The sequence below is a fragment of the Typopeltis vanoorti genome, chromosome 26 (assembly GCF_054136105.1).
Source record: "Typopeltis vanoorti isolate ZY-2024b chromosome 26, IOZ_Tvanoo_1.0, whole genome shotgun sequence".
Taxonomy (NCBI): Eukaryota; Metazoa; Arthropoda; class Arachnida; order Uropygi; family Thelyphonidae; genus Typopeltis; species Typopeltis vanoorti.
In genome coordinates, this window is record NC_143574.1 from 5,496,886 (window position 1) to 5,511,185 (window position 14,300).

A 14,300-nucleotide genomic window follows, 5' to 3' on the forward strand; every position below is an offset into this window, starting at 1 on the left:
TGAAGAAAAGGACATAACTAATAATAATAAGAAGTACCTTTTGGATTTCTATTCATGGTATGGACTAGTCATTACTAGCACTATGTTCCAACATAAAGATCTGCATTAATTCATAAAGAGAGAAAACACAAGAAATGAGAAACATTCTAGAAACATGTTATTGACTTCGTTGTTGTGGGTGGTGATATCGTTACACAGGTTCAAAATACACGAGTATAGAGAATTTGAGATAGGAATTGTTCACCATTTAGTTTTAACATGATAAAAATTAATATCACAGTGAGGCAAATTTGGATGTTCTGACTTTATTTTTTAAAATTCCTTGGTTGCTGATCATTTGAAATGGTTAACATAATTGTCTAAAGTTTGACATTCCACATAGCAGTAAACCCCTGTTCTAGAAGAGGAGTTTATTGCTGTGTGGAACTCCTTGTTCTTAAGGCTTTACTTGCTGACACCAGCGAGCTGTCAGTACACTAGAAGGGGTGCTTACCATAACAAACTGTACTTCAGTTTAGAACAAGGACAAAGAGGGGAATCTCACATTTTACATCTCTTTGTTCAGTGTTGCATCTAAAGAGATTCTTTCAATCTAATCCAAGTGAATTTCCTTCCAGTATCTCAGATTTTTTCAGTTCACTACAACACAATCTATTGTGTTTTGCAAGTGAAATTCCACAGACAAATAGAGGAAATGGCCATGGGTCATCTGCCAGTTTTCCTAAAAGAGCTAAGGAATACACATCCACACAATAGAACATAATAGTGATGGCCTTTACACTATTGACTCATGGGCTTCTTTCAACTAAACAGTGTTGCAGATCCCATTACTTTTCTGATATACCTTGTATAATCTTCTCATATTCACCATGACATAATAATACAATTAAAATATTTCTTAATGTGCAGCATTGATGTAATTATACAGTTTAGTTAAAATTTAATTTAATAGTCAATCTTCTTTTCTGAATAATACTTTGTGAATTTAATTGCATATTTTTGTTACTAGTTCCTAGCCAGCCTAGCAATTTACGGGTTATAGCTACATCTTCTACCACAGTTCAAATGTCATGGACACAACCAGCTCATACAGGCGAGAAGGTAGTTGGATATGAACTTTATTGGAATGATAATTTTACTCAGCAGCAATATCACCGTAGTATTCCAAATGTTGAGACCTACACTCTAGGTGAACTGTATCCTGATACGCTATATTATATGTGGGTGGCTGCAAAATCACGTCAAGGAGAGGGCGCTGCTACTCCACCAGTGCCTGTTCGTACAGAACAGTATGGTAAGTTTCTTCTATATCTATTTGACATTTGTTTATTCAGCATTTATATAGCAACTTTTAGGGATTGGGGAGGAAGATTATACTGTTTGTGTTACCAGTGGTATGTTTGCATGCACACAGACAATTTTATTCTGCCTTTTGCTTGAAAATTTTATAACTCAAATAGATAGTTTGCATTCTTGAAAAAATACATCAGATCAACTCATTAGATATTATATTGTACATGTTAACAATATATCTCAACTGATGTTACACAGTAATGTTTCACAGACACATTCCTTACATGATCCGTTCAGTTTAAAAAAAAAAAAAAGTATACTTTTCTTCTCTGAATTGTGCCTGCTCTTTCAAAATATCCCATCTCTCCTCACACTTGATTTCCAATTAACCTATGATGAAATATTCACTTTTGTTTCTGAAGCATCAGGAAGCTACACCAGAAAATGGTTAAAAGTGAATATTGTCACATAGAATTTGAATTACCATATATTTATTCTGAAGGAAACAAAACAAATATTCTCTTGGACTAATTCAAGGGATATCACAGAATTAATCGCATCACAACTGTTGTCATTTTGTTCCATAATCTAACATCTAAATACCCTGAAAACCAGAGTACTTTAGTTTATGTACCCATTTTTGGACAGTAATGGAGAAAAATTCTACAACATGCTGAAGGAGTGGAATAGTGGACTGAAAGGTTAATTTTAGTAAAAAAAAAAAAAAAAAATTAAAAAAAAAAAAGGATATTACCTCCTGGAAGAAACTCTGGTGGCCATGAGGTTTGGGAGGTGTGTGTGTTGCACACAAATCAAAAAGACTAGGTTTTTAATCATTGATGTTTGCATCTTCAGACCTACTAAATACAAAGAATTTCATAGGGAAAAACTATAAAGATTCAAGAGATTAATAATGATATACAAGTATGTGTTATCTATGTAACATTAGTTTGTCAGCCATTGCATTAAATTATCAATACAGTCCTGCTAAGTGTCATCTGCTATCTATCGCATTATGTATTGTTTTCTTGTTTTATTTGTTCTCCCTCAATATGGTCTAAATTAGTCTGTGTTAATGAACATGGTATACTCAAAGTTTCCCATATGTCACTGAATTTCATCTCTTAGTGTTTTTTTGTTGTAAAATATTATGTAAATTATTCTAATATTCTCTAAATGGAGAAAAATGTTATTTCACTCTTTGTTATGACCTTCTGCATCAACATATGATATATGATCTGATTTGTGTACACAATGATATAAAATATCATTAATGGGACAGCCTGAGGAGAATTTCAACTTTTCTGCTTAAGCTTTGCTTCAGTTGCAGAAAATCTTTTAAACATTTAAATATTTTATGGGATGGTGTGAGTCCTATGTGAAAAATGTAGGTGACTGATGTTTTCATTCCAGTCTGAACATGAATTAAAAAAAAATGACTTGAATTTTTTTTTTAATGTAGGCAGCATGCTGCTTGTTGTTAATCATGTTACTGTTAGGCAGCATTGCATTGGAATGTTTGCAACATTTTGACCACCACCATGTATACATATCCTTTTCCATTATACAGTCACCCCTCGACTTACATCTCCTTTCAAAGATACGTCCGTGATCCCATAATGGAATAAATAACATTTTCGAACAAGACGCAAGTGAACATAAAGTAAAAAGGTTTTTATTTAGCAATGATGTTTGCCAAGGGAAGTTGCCGCAATCCAGCGGCAACTTCCCTTGGCAGACATCATTTGGCTTCAACAGTTCCTCTGTTGATTTTGTGTTTGAAAAATATGTTATTTGTGTATTTATCATTAAATATTTCATGATATTTTGCAACATGGTCCCTACACGCCAAATTAAAAAACCTAGTGAAGAATCACAGAAAAAGAGGTGAGCAATTGATCTTAAAACAAAGTTGCAAATTCAGCTATAGTGACGAAGCAACGACAAGATCTTATCAGTGATTGGAAAAGCTACTTCCATCATGCATAGAGGACCTGAACCAAAAACGCATACCTCTTAGCACTATAACTATAACCGCTAAGGCACTGTCTCTTTAACATGCTGAAGGAGAAAGCAGAACCCGATTACGACTACAAATTCAACGCTTCTTCTGGTTGGTTCATGAGATTCAAGTAGCATTTTGCACTGCATAATGTAAAAATATATGGTGAATCTGCAAGTTCCGATGAGAAGGCTGCCAAAGAGTTTGTGGAGATATTGAATAAAATTGTTAAGGAGGAAAATTATTTGCCATGGCAAATATTTAATATGGATGAGACCTTATTTCAGAAAAAAATACCCGAGTGGAGAATTCATCCACAAAAATCTAATATCTATGCCTAGTTTCAAAGCTTTTAAAGACTGCTACGATTCTGTTAGGGGGGGAGGGTAATGTGGCTGGATATAAACTGAAGACATTTGTTATATGACACAGTAAGAATCCATGAGCCTTCAAAAACATTAGGAAGCATACTCTTCCAGTTCGTTAGCAGAGATCTGAGAAGCCATGGATGACTCAAAAATTGTTTGTAGATGCCTTAATTAACTGTTATGCGAGTGAAATGGAAAGATATTATCTGAAAGAAAATATAGAATTTAAAATTTTATTAATTCTAGATAATGCCCCAGGTCATCCGTCTTATATCAGTGATCTTCAGCAAGAACAAGGTCATGTTTCTCCCTCCAAACACTACTTCATTGATCCAACCGATGGATCAGGAAGTTCTTGCAGTGTTTAAGGCTTATCATCTAAGGACAACTTTTTCACAAGCCATTTCTGTTAATGAAGGAAATGACCAGACTCTCGTGCAATTCTGGAAATCATTCAATATTTATCAGGCTATTAAAAATATTGCTGTAGTTTAGGATGAAGTGATTTCTCAATGTATGAGTGGCATATGAAAAAAGACATTAAAAAGGTTTGTGCATGATTTTGGAAGTTTTGAAAAAAATAAAGACCTTTGTAAATTGAGTGAAGAAACAGTGGGCCTACAAACAATCTGAATCTCGAAGTGAATGATGACGACATAGTTCACCTCATAGGAAGTGCCGCTGAAGAGTTGACCAACAAAGAATCGGTCAAAGTGAAGGAACGTGTTGCAGAAGAGGGGAAGATAAGATACAAACAAGGAGAAGTAGTTAAAGAATTCACAGTGAAGGGTCTTGCAGAAATGTTCTCTACAGTTAACAATGATCTCAAAATGGTTGAAGACATGGACCCCAATGTTGAACGCTGCTTATTAGTAGAAAGGAAAATGCATGATGCATTTGCTTGCTATAAACAAATTTATGATGAAAAGAAGAAAAGGAATAAGCAAACACATTGATTGTCATAAAAAAAAAAAAAAAAAAAAAAAGGTAAACCAGAAGAGCCCCAGCCTGGTCCTTCACATAGGGAAGGTAATGAAGATATGATTATGGAGGAAGATTTGCGTGATTATTCTCCTGTTTTATAGTGGCAGTAACGCACAGTACAGTTTTCTAATAAGATTTAAAAATTAAAATGACAGTATACTTATTACTGTTAAGTCTCTAACCCCCATAACTCTGTTGATTTAACGTATCGACTTACATCCTGCCTGATGGAACGGAACCCCGACATAAGTCGAGGGATGACTGTACTGAAAAATGGTATAATAAAAATGATGTGTATTCAAGTACTAAAATTACTCAAAAAAAAAAAATCTTTCTTCAAAAGTTCATCTATGACTAACTAGGACTACAACAAAATATTTTTAAATGAAATACTCTGCACTCCCTTGATCTGTGTATTTATGTGGTTCTGTGGTCAAAATAGAAATATTCCCATGCTTAAAGCTATCCACCAGTAATATGATTAACAATATGTACCAAGTTTTGGTTATAAATAGATGTAGCCTATATTTGATGATATATCATCTGCATTCAAATACCCAGTGTGGAATGCATTCAGATGGTGTTCCTCATGGAATGTAATAGCAGACAACCTTTGAGGTTGCCCATACCTCTCCATCAGGAAGCATGTTAAGATGGAGTGAAGGAAAAAAAGGAAAACCTTAGCATTGGAAAAAAGGTAACATGGAGTGGCAGATCCTAGATCCAATTATCTCTTGGAAATAACAATCTGTAGATGTGGTTCCATCATGCTTGGTCACTGTGATGCAAGGCAGTAGTGTTGATATACAGATGACATCACAAAATTTTCTATCAATGAATTACAAGAAAGTTTTGATGCTTGCTGACACCTCCCATGAAAATCCTGGACACAGCTTAATAGAATATGAACTGGTCATGGTGTATGTGCGGACATGCTTTTTAAATGTGGTAAATGACCATCCCCGCATTGTGATTGTGGAGCTCAGAGACAAACTGTGAACCATATTGTGACTCAGTGTTATCTCAGAGCATATTCAGGAGACAAATTGGACTTTTTAAGTGCTACACCCGTAGCTATGAACTATCTGACCAATATGGATGTAACGTTTTAATTTTATTGGTTTTTAAAATGATTTTGACTTTTAATTTTATTATTAAAGTGACAGTGTATTGTACTGCATATTTTGATATTCATGCCAAACGAATAAATAAATAAACTCTAAAGCATGTTTTTCTAGCACTTCTTAATCCTTTTGATTACAATTTCAGCATGGGTTGAGTAGTATAGCCTACCTTGTTGATTACCAATTATCCCACTTATTGCATTTATTATTATTATTATTATTATTATGTATATATATATATATATATATATATATATAAAAACTTATTTTCCTCTTTCAACAATAAAACTGAGTAGATGCAATAAAGTGGTTCTAAACTAAATTCATTTCTGTGGACTTTTCAAAGTAAGATTCTTGCATATGGTAAAGTTTAAGAGTTAAACTTTACCATATGCAAGAGTTTACCATAATCTGATAGGTTGGTTTTGTCTCCACCACATTGCATGATTTTCAATGAATATGCCATACAAGTATCATTAAGCTGGTAAAAAAACTTTATACCCAATTTAACAATATCACTACTATCTCCAAACGACCAATATCTGTATGAAATGCTGATGTGCTTGCGAGATTTATGTAAATACAGCCAGGTTCATCTTTAACAAACAGACTAGAAGATCAGCAGAAATTTTCTCAGACAAACCCATTAGTGTTGTTTTACATTATTGTATGTGTTGTATATTTATTATTATTATTATACAGGCAACTCATTCCAATCATCTGCCACTTTCTCTCTCTCTCTCTCTCTCTCTCTCTCTCAAAGCTCAAAAATCTGATCTTATCCTTGTTAACCATACTCTTACATAACTTTCAAGGATGAATGTTTGTTCTTTTCCCTCTTACTATATCTTCTGCAGTAATCATATAAAACCCCTTTTTGATACTAATGTGTTTATATCATATCCACTTGTTTTCACTTATCTAAACTTTGCAACACATTTATACCCTCAATCAATCATCATAGGGAGCATCCCACAAACCTTCATAATCTTGGTCACTTGCCTCTGGATCCACTTCCTCATCAAAGAAATCCAGGTGACCAAATAAGTTCATAGTACTCCAGATGCAGACTTATAAAAGATTTATAAAGACAGATAATAACCTCTCTTTCTGTTTGCTAATGTGTTCTTTGACATTCAAGTGATCCTCTCAGCTGTTTTGCCCTTTTATGTATTGTGCATTTGAACTTCGACTCCATGTCCAAATCCCCTAATTTTATATGTTTCCTAAAGGCCAGTTCTATCAGTAATACACAACATTTACATCCCAGAATGCATAACCTTACACGTCTACATTAAGCTGACATGGTTTTTTTTTTGTTTTCACTGTCATCAGCAAACAACTGGATATTCCCCCTCCCTTCTCCCCATTCAAATTATTCCTTTTATTTTGAATGTATAGATTAAATAGCAGTAGCTCAAGTATGTAACTCTAGTACACATAACTGGCTACCTGCATTCTTTTGGATTCTACTCCACCATATACAACTATGATATCTGTCTATAAACCACATTCATTTATGGATGATCTGAATCCTTTCTTTTAAGCTTACACGGTGATCCGAATGCATTTTTGAAAATTATGGAGACAACTACCATGTTTGAATAAAAACTTTAGTTTAATATAACTAAATTCTACATTCGATGTTTCGACCTTTATGTCAAGGTCATACATGCTAATTCATACCTCCACCCATCACAAAAATATGGAGTCATTAACACCCTTAAAAACAGAGCTACAACAATTTGCTCCAACCAGCAAGCCCTGAAACAAGAACTAAAAATCATCAGCGACACATTCATAAATAATGGCTATAACAAAAATACTATCAATAAAATAGTCCATAAAACAACAACAAAAACGAATCTAGATTACAGTAAAACCATAGCCATCCCATACATTAAAGGGCTATCAGAATCAACATAATCCTACAACAGAATCCTACAACATTATAACCTCAATGCCACCTTCAAACCACCCACTAAACTTAAAACCATATTCAACTCCTCTAAGGATCCTCTCCTCTCATTAGCAAATCCTGGAGTCTATTGCATCCGCTGCACCTGTAACTTACAGTACATTGGTGAAACAGGACAGACAATCTCTATACGCAAGAAAGAACACATTAGACACATTAAATATAACCATTATGGTGAAGCAGGCCTCTCAGACCACGCACTCAACACCTTAAACCAAATCAACTGGAAAAGCACCTGCTCTTTACACCACACAAAAACCTGGTATGAAAGGAAATTTAAGGAATCCTGCGAAATCCTGATAAACCACCCAAATATTAACAACAAAGATGGCATGAAAATTCCAAGGATCTGGATGGCACACATTCAGCCTACCTAATTATAAGATCCAGCATAAGTCAGGACTCAAGCCAATCTTCAGCTAATATTAGAAACCATTCCATACCAACTGGCTGGAATGTACAAGTATAATCATGATGTTAATATATGTATATAGATAGATACTTGTTGTTATGCCTAATGTATTTCTACAACCAACAGATAACACTAATAATAGGACTCTAGCGTTAATGTATAATTTTTTTTTTTTTTTTTTTTTTTTCACCAGAGGTCAAGCCAACAATTGTTGCAGCGGTTGGTCAGTAACCAGTTTGATTGTAATGTAGCTTGTTTTCTCTGTATAGTTGTATGCTCCAGAAGATGACCTTGACATAAAGGTCAAAACGTCAAATGTAGATTATAGTTATATTAAATTAAGTTTTTATTCAAACACGGTAGTTGTCTCCATAATTTTCAAAAATGCACATTCATTCGTGTCACTGGATTCACATCCATTCCCATTTGTTCAGTTTATGTATGCAGTCTTATCAATTACCTTTGCAAAATTCAATAACAAGGCAATCTAGTATTTCTTTGATCATCACCAGACCATTTCTTTTATCCATTTCAACTGTCGCTTTATGCCAGCCTGGTTGGCTGAGTGGTTAGCATATCCGCTCTCCAGCCAAAAGGCTGTGGATTCGAATCCCGCCGTTGGCATTGATGTTTGTGATTGTCTGTTAAAATACTAGTGGTAGTGGTGTTGGAGGTTGTTGGTGTAGATCAGTGATTCTCAACCACTGTGCTGCGGCACTTTGGTGTGCCGCGAGATTTTTTAAGTGTGCCGCCACTGCAAATACCCATACATAAGCACCATCAGACAAGTGGTTCAATCAGTTCAACCTTCCTAGTGGGGGACGGGATGAACTAATGTTCATGGCTATTATAGTTCTGGCTACTGGCTAACAAAGCTACATATTAGTTTAGTCTACTAGTCGCCCTTAATGTGTGCATATGGTTAGTTACAACTTATATATTCGTTTTCGTACGTGCAATACAATATTGTATAGTCAAACTTAATTAAAACGGATTCAAAGGCAATATACAATATGTCGTTTTTAATAATTTTTTGACAAAATTATTTTTATTTTCAATGAACCCCCTAAAATGGATAAATGGATTAAAAAAAAGAAAGCTTAACGACGATAGTGATGATGCTAGCGATCATGCTAACGAGCCCAGTACAAGTAAAGATGTTTCCTCTGCCAAAAAATGTAATGTTCATCGTAAGTATAATGATGACTTCTTAAAATTTGGATTTACATCTGCAATGGAACGATTATCCAACAGTATCACAAAAAAGCTTTAAGTATGTTATTACAATTTTCCACATCTTATTTGTGCGTATTCGGATTTTTGGCTTTGACCGATATAAAAACGAAAAAAAGATCCAGACTTTTAAATCTGGTCACGAAAGGAGAGTAGCATTATCATTTATACGCCCAAATATAAATGAAGTTATCAAAAAAAAAAACATGCTGAAATTTCGCATTAAATGTAATTTATCATTAAATAAACATTTAGTTTACTTTATAATGCAATTTCATTTTATATTTTATTGCAAATTATTATTGTATGCTATTTTTACAAAATATATTATAGGTACATGAATTAATTAACCAAGTAAAATTCTTTTAAATTTATCTTATTGTTAGTGTGCCACCAAATTTTAAAATTATTAAAAGTGTACCGTGACGAAAAAAAGGTTGAGAATCACTGGTGTAGATGATGAAGGTAGTTGCGATTGGTGGAGGCGTAGAGTTGTAGAGTAGGTGCCCTCCCTCAATGAGTCTTTGGACTCCCTGGAGGTGTTATGTAATAATAATAATAATAATAATAATAATAATTTATTACTAAAGCAAGACCTACTCTTTACAGTGCTCTGCATTCTATGCATAGAATAATAACAACAAAAATAATAATAATAATAATAATATTATTATTACATCCTCCATTGAGTCAGCAGACTCATCATGGGAGGTTCATTCAACTGACAACATATTTATCATACCGACTCATAAATTCTTTACCACTTGCATTAACAACACATTCTGGTAATGCATTCTATTCACTGAAAATTATTCATGTAAAAAATCTACTCCTCACACCCTTCTTCACCACACTTTTATATAACTTCGAGGGATGACCTCTGGTTCTTCCCCTCTCACCTTCTACTTTTTTTATAATCCCCTCTGAATTAATCTGATAAAATCCTCTCACTAACTTAAATGTCTCTATCATATCACCTGTCTTTCTCCTATCCACCAAACTCTGCAATCCACATTTCTTCAACCTCTCTCCATAGTCAGCATTCCAAAGTCCTGATAGTGTCTCAGTCACTCACCTCTGGATCCTTTCACCAGATCTGAGCACAAAAAATATCATATTCATATCCATCCATTTCTAATTCTTCACTTACATATTTTTCTGATGCCACATTTCTATTGCAAGAGACAGCTTGCATTTGAATGAGGAAGGACATAGGCATCTGGAGAGTTTGCTGTTTTCTGAATGAGTTGGTGTGTCAATGCAGGGAAACTAGAATTCCCAGGGTGGATGGTAGCAGGAGTGGCCTCTTGGGGGAAGGGGGACAATATCAGATAACACTGAGTCCAGTGAGGTCTGGTGGGGATAATGATAGGTATAGAAGCAGTGACATTTTTATGCTTTATATTAATGCCAGGAGTATCCGGAATAAAGGAGATGAATTGGTGACGCCGATACCATCAACCTGGCCAAACATTATTATTGGGATCTCTGACACGTGGTTGATGGAAGATGATATAATAACAGCAATAGAAGTAGCAGGATACAGCATTTTTCAGCAGGATAGGAAGGGAAAACGTGGTGGTGGAGTACTGCTTATGATAAGTGATGACTTATGTCCTCTAAGAGTGGAGGCTTTGGAAGGCAGTGACATTAATGGTTTTGAAAGCATATGGTGTGAGATAGAAGTGGGCAAGACAGGATATTTAGTGTGGTGTTGCTACAAGCCAAGGAGCACAGAGGGTGGTGACCAGGGGATGTTTAGACAGTTGAGCTTGGCAAGTGCAAGAAGAATGATTGTTATGCGAGATTTTAACTACAGCAGTATAAGCTGGGAAGAGGAAAATACATGTAATAAGGGAGTGGAATTTCTAGAATTCTTGAGGGACAAATGTCTTAGACAACATATAATAGAGAGAACAAGATTCAAGAGTTTTGGATTTGGTTACATCATCAAAAGAGCTGATAATAACTGAGATGACATCTCTCATCCCAGTTGGAGAGAGTAACCACGTGGCTTTGACTTGGGAGATGAATAGACATGCAGGAGTATCAAAGAAAAGTGAACATATGTCGAATTATAAGGTAGGTGATTGTCATAGTCTTAGATATCAACTTGGGGCAGTTGGAGGGCAGAATTGGAAAGCCTGGATATCATTAGTGCTTGGGAAATTGTGAAGGAATATTTGTTAGCAGCAATAGTAAGCTGTATTCCACAATTGAAGACGAGGACACAATTTGGTGTAAAGTAGATGACAAACAATATTAAACAGGAACTGGAGGTGAAAAGAGGTTATGGAAGAGATATAAGGAGAGAGGGGGGGGGGGGCAGATGCATGAAAAATATAAGACTCAGACCAGGAGAGTATCTAATATGGTAAGGAATAGGAAACTGGAATATGAGAAGAGATTGGCACTAAGATTCAAAGAAAACCCTAGGGAAATTTTTAGATATGTGGCCAGTAGGAGGAGAAATGATTGTGGAAGAATGACATTGTGGGATAAAAATGGGAATAGAGTGAGTGACTGATGCAGAGGACATAGTGGAGTTGTTCAGTGAACACTTTATTGGTCATCATTTGTGTGTCATCAGTGGTTGTTAAGGTCTTGGAGAAATTAGTGAGGGTCCATATACAGCATTGGGCCGATATGTTATCTGTGAGAATCAACATGGATTTGTTAAGGGGTGCTCTTGCTTTAGTAATATGATTGCCTTTTATAATAAAGTGACAAGAGCAATTAGTGAGGGAAAGGCATATACTACCATTTTTGGATTTTGCAAAGGCATTTGAGTGGGTGCCACATGATAAGCTGATATTTAAGTTGCAGCACATAGGTTTAAATGTCGGGTTAGTCAACTGGATTCAGGATTGGCCGCCTGATAGGTATCAGAGAGTTGTGTATGGTGGGGCAATATCGAGGAGGCAGAAGGTTACAAGGGGTTCCACAGGGTTCAGTACTGGGACCTGTATTGTTTAACCTTTATATTAATGACATTGTCAATGGATTGCAAGGGGATATTCAGTTGTTTGCAGGTGATGTGAAGCCAGGTAGGGTGATTAGTAATAGTGCAGATGTGGTAGCCTGCAAGAGGAAGGTGGGTGACTTGGTTGGTGAGGTTAGCTAAAGAGAGGTATGAACAGCAGTTAGCTAATGAAGTCAAAAAGAATCCTAAGGAGTTCTTTCGATATGTAGCCAGCAAAAGAAAGAATGATTATGGAAGGATGACATTGATTGGAGAAAATGGTATAAAGACAGCTGTTGAGGAAAGTGTGGTGGAGATACTGAATGAGCAGTTCATGAAGGTCTTTCAATCTTGTGAATGTGACTTCATGGAGAGATTGAGAGCAGTTGATGATGGGGAAGAGAGACTGACTGTAAGTGTGCAAGAGGTGTATGGGGAGTTCAGAAAACTAGATGTAAATAAAGCTGCAGGACTTGATAATATATCACCACGTTTCTGAAGGAATGTGCCAGGGAGTTGGCACCTGTCTTGACATATTTTTTTAATACGAGTCTTGCACTCAGCCAATTCCCTAAGGAGTGGAAGGAGGGCAAAATTGTGCAACTTCATAAAGAAGGTGATAGAACTCAAGCATCAAACTATAGGCCTATCTTTTTGTAGGTAAGTTGTTGGAGAAGCTTGCGAGAACTAGGATTCAGAATTGGGTTGACAACAATGGTATTATCTTTCATGAACAGCATGGATTTACTAAAGGGAGGTCATGTGCTAGTAATATACTTAGATTTTGCAAAGTCTTTTGATAGATTACCATGATAAGTTGATAGTCAAACTGGAGTGGATGAGGTTGTATATTAGATTGGTGCATTGGATTGGAGACTGGCTATCTGATAGGTGTCATCAAGTTGTGTGCAGGAGCGATATCCAGGAAAAGGAAAGTACTAGTGGTGTGCCTCAGGGGGTCTGTTTTTAGGGCCATTGCTGTTTTATATGTATATTAATGATATTGGAAAAGATTTGGATGGATATATTCAGTTGTTTGTGGATGATGCAAAATTGGGACGAACCATAAAGAGTAGTGAAGATGTTGTGGCCTTGTAAGAAGACTTGAATAAATTGAGTGATTGGGCACGGAAATGGGGATGTGAGTTCAATATTGCAAAATGTAAGGTTTTAAAATTTGGAAAACAAAAATGGGATGCAGAATTTATGCTTGGTGAGGATATATTGTCGGAGGTGGAGGAAATAAGAGATCTGGGGGTGATAGTGGATAAGGATCTGAAATTTAGGGTACACAAGGCTAAAATTGTGAGGACAACACAAAGGCTTCTGGGAATGATGCGGAGAACACTGACTTGTAGAAGTAGAGAGATTCTTGTTCCATTGTATAAGACTTTGATTAGGCCACACATGGACTATTGTGCCCAGATTTGGTCACCTGGTTTTCAGAAGGATGAAGAGATGTTGGAATGGGTCCAGAGACGATTGACTAAGGTAGTTTCTAAACTCAGGAATGTTGAGTATGAGGAAAGATTGAAAAGATGCAACTTGCAGAGCGTGGTGGACAGGAGGAAGAGGGAAGATATGGTAGACACCTACAAGTTATTAAAGGGGTTGTTATAGGATCAATGCTGGAGAGGCTCTACAGAAAATAGTGGGAGATCAGGGGAGAAACAGAGGTCATCCTTGGAAACTGTATAAAGAGGGTGTGATTAGGGGAGTGAGAAGCAGGTTTTTTTTTATGCATAGTTGTGAATGATTGGAATATCTTGCCTGAGAATATGGTGTCTGCAGAGAATTTGAATGTGTTTAAAGCATGGTATGATGAGCTGTGTGTATGATAAAAGGTCCTCCTAGATGAGGCTTTGACTCCATGGGGTCTTGAGTAATAATAATAATAAACTAGACCGATGGGCAAATAAATGGGAGGTCAGTTTAATGCAGCAA

At 35.8% G+C, this 14,300-nt stretch overlaps 1 protein-coding gene across 4 annotated transcripts in view; it reads left to right on the plus strand.

Moving 5' to 3' along the window:
- The window catches only part of LOC150092284 (tyrosine-protein phosphatase Lar-like), a 1,042,795-nt gene that overhangs the window by 546,416 nt on the left and 482,079 nt on the right, over positions 1–14,300 (plus strand). For all 4 annotated transcript variants that reach the window (XM_090415047.1, XM_090415048.1, XM_090415049.1 and 1 more), the window contains exon 12: positions 1,010–1,294. In XM_090415047.1, coding sequence (XP_090271173.1) covers positions 1,010–1,294 — 285 coding nt within the window. The remainder of the gene's footprint in view (positions 1–1,009; positions 1,295–14,300) is intronic.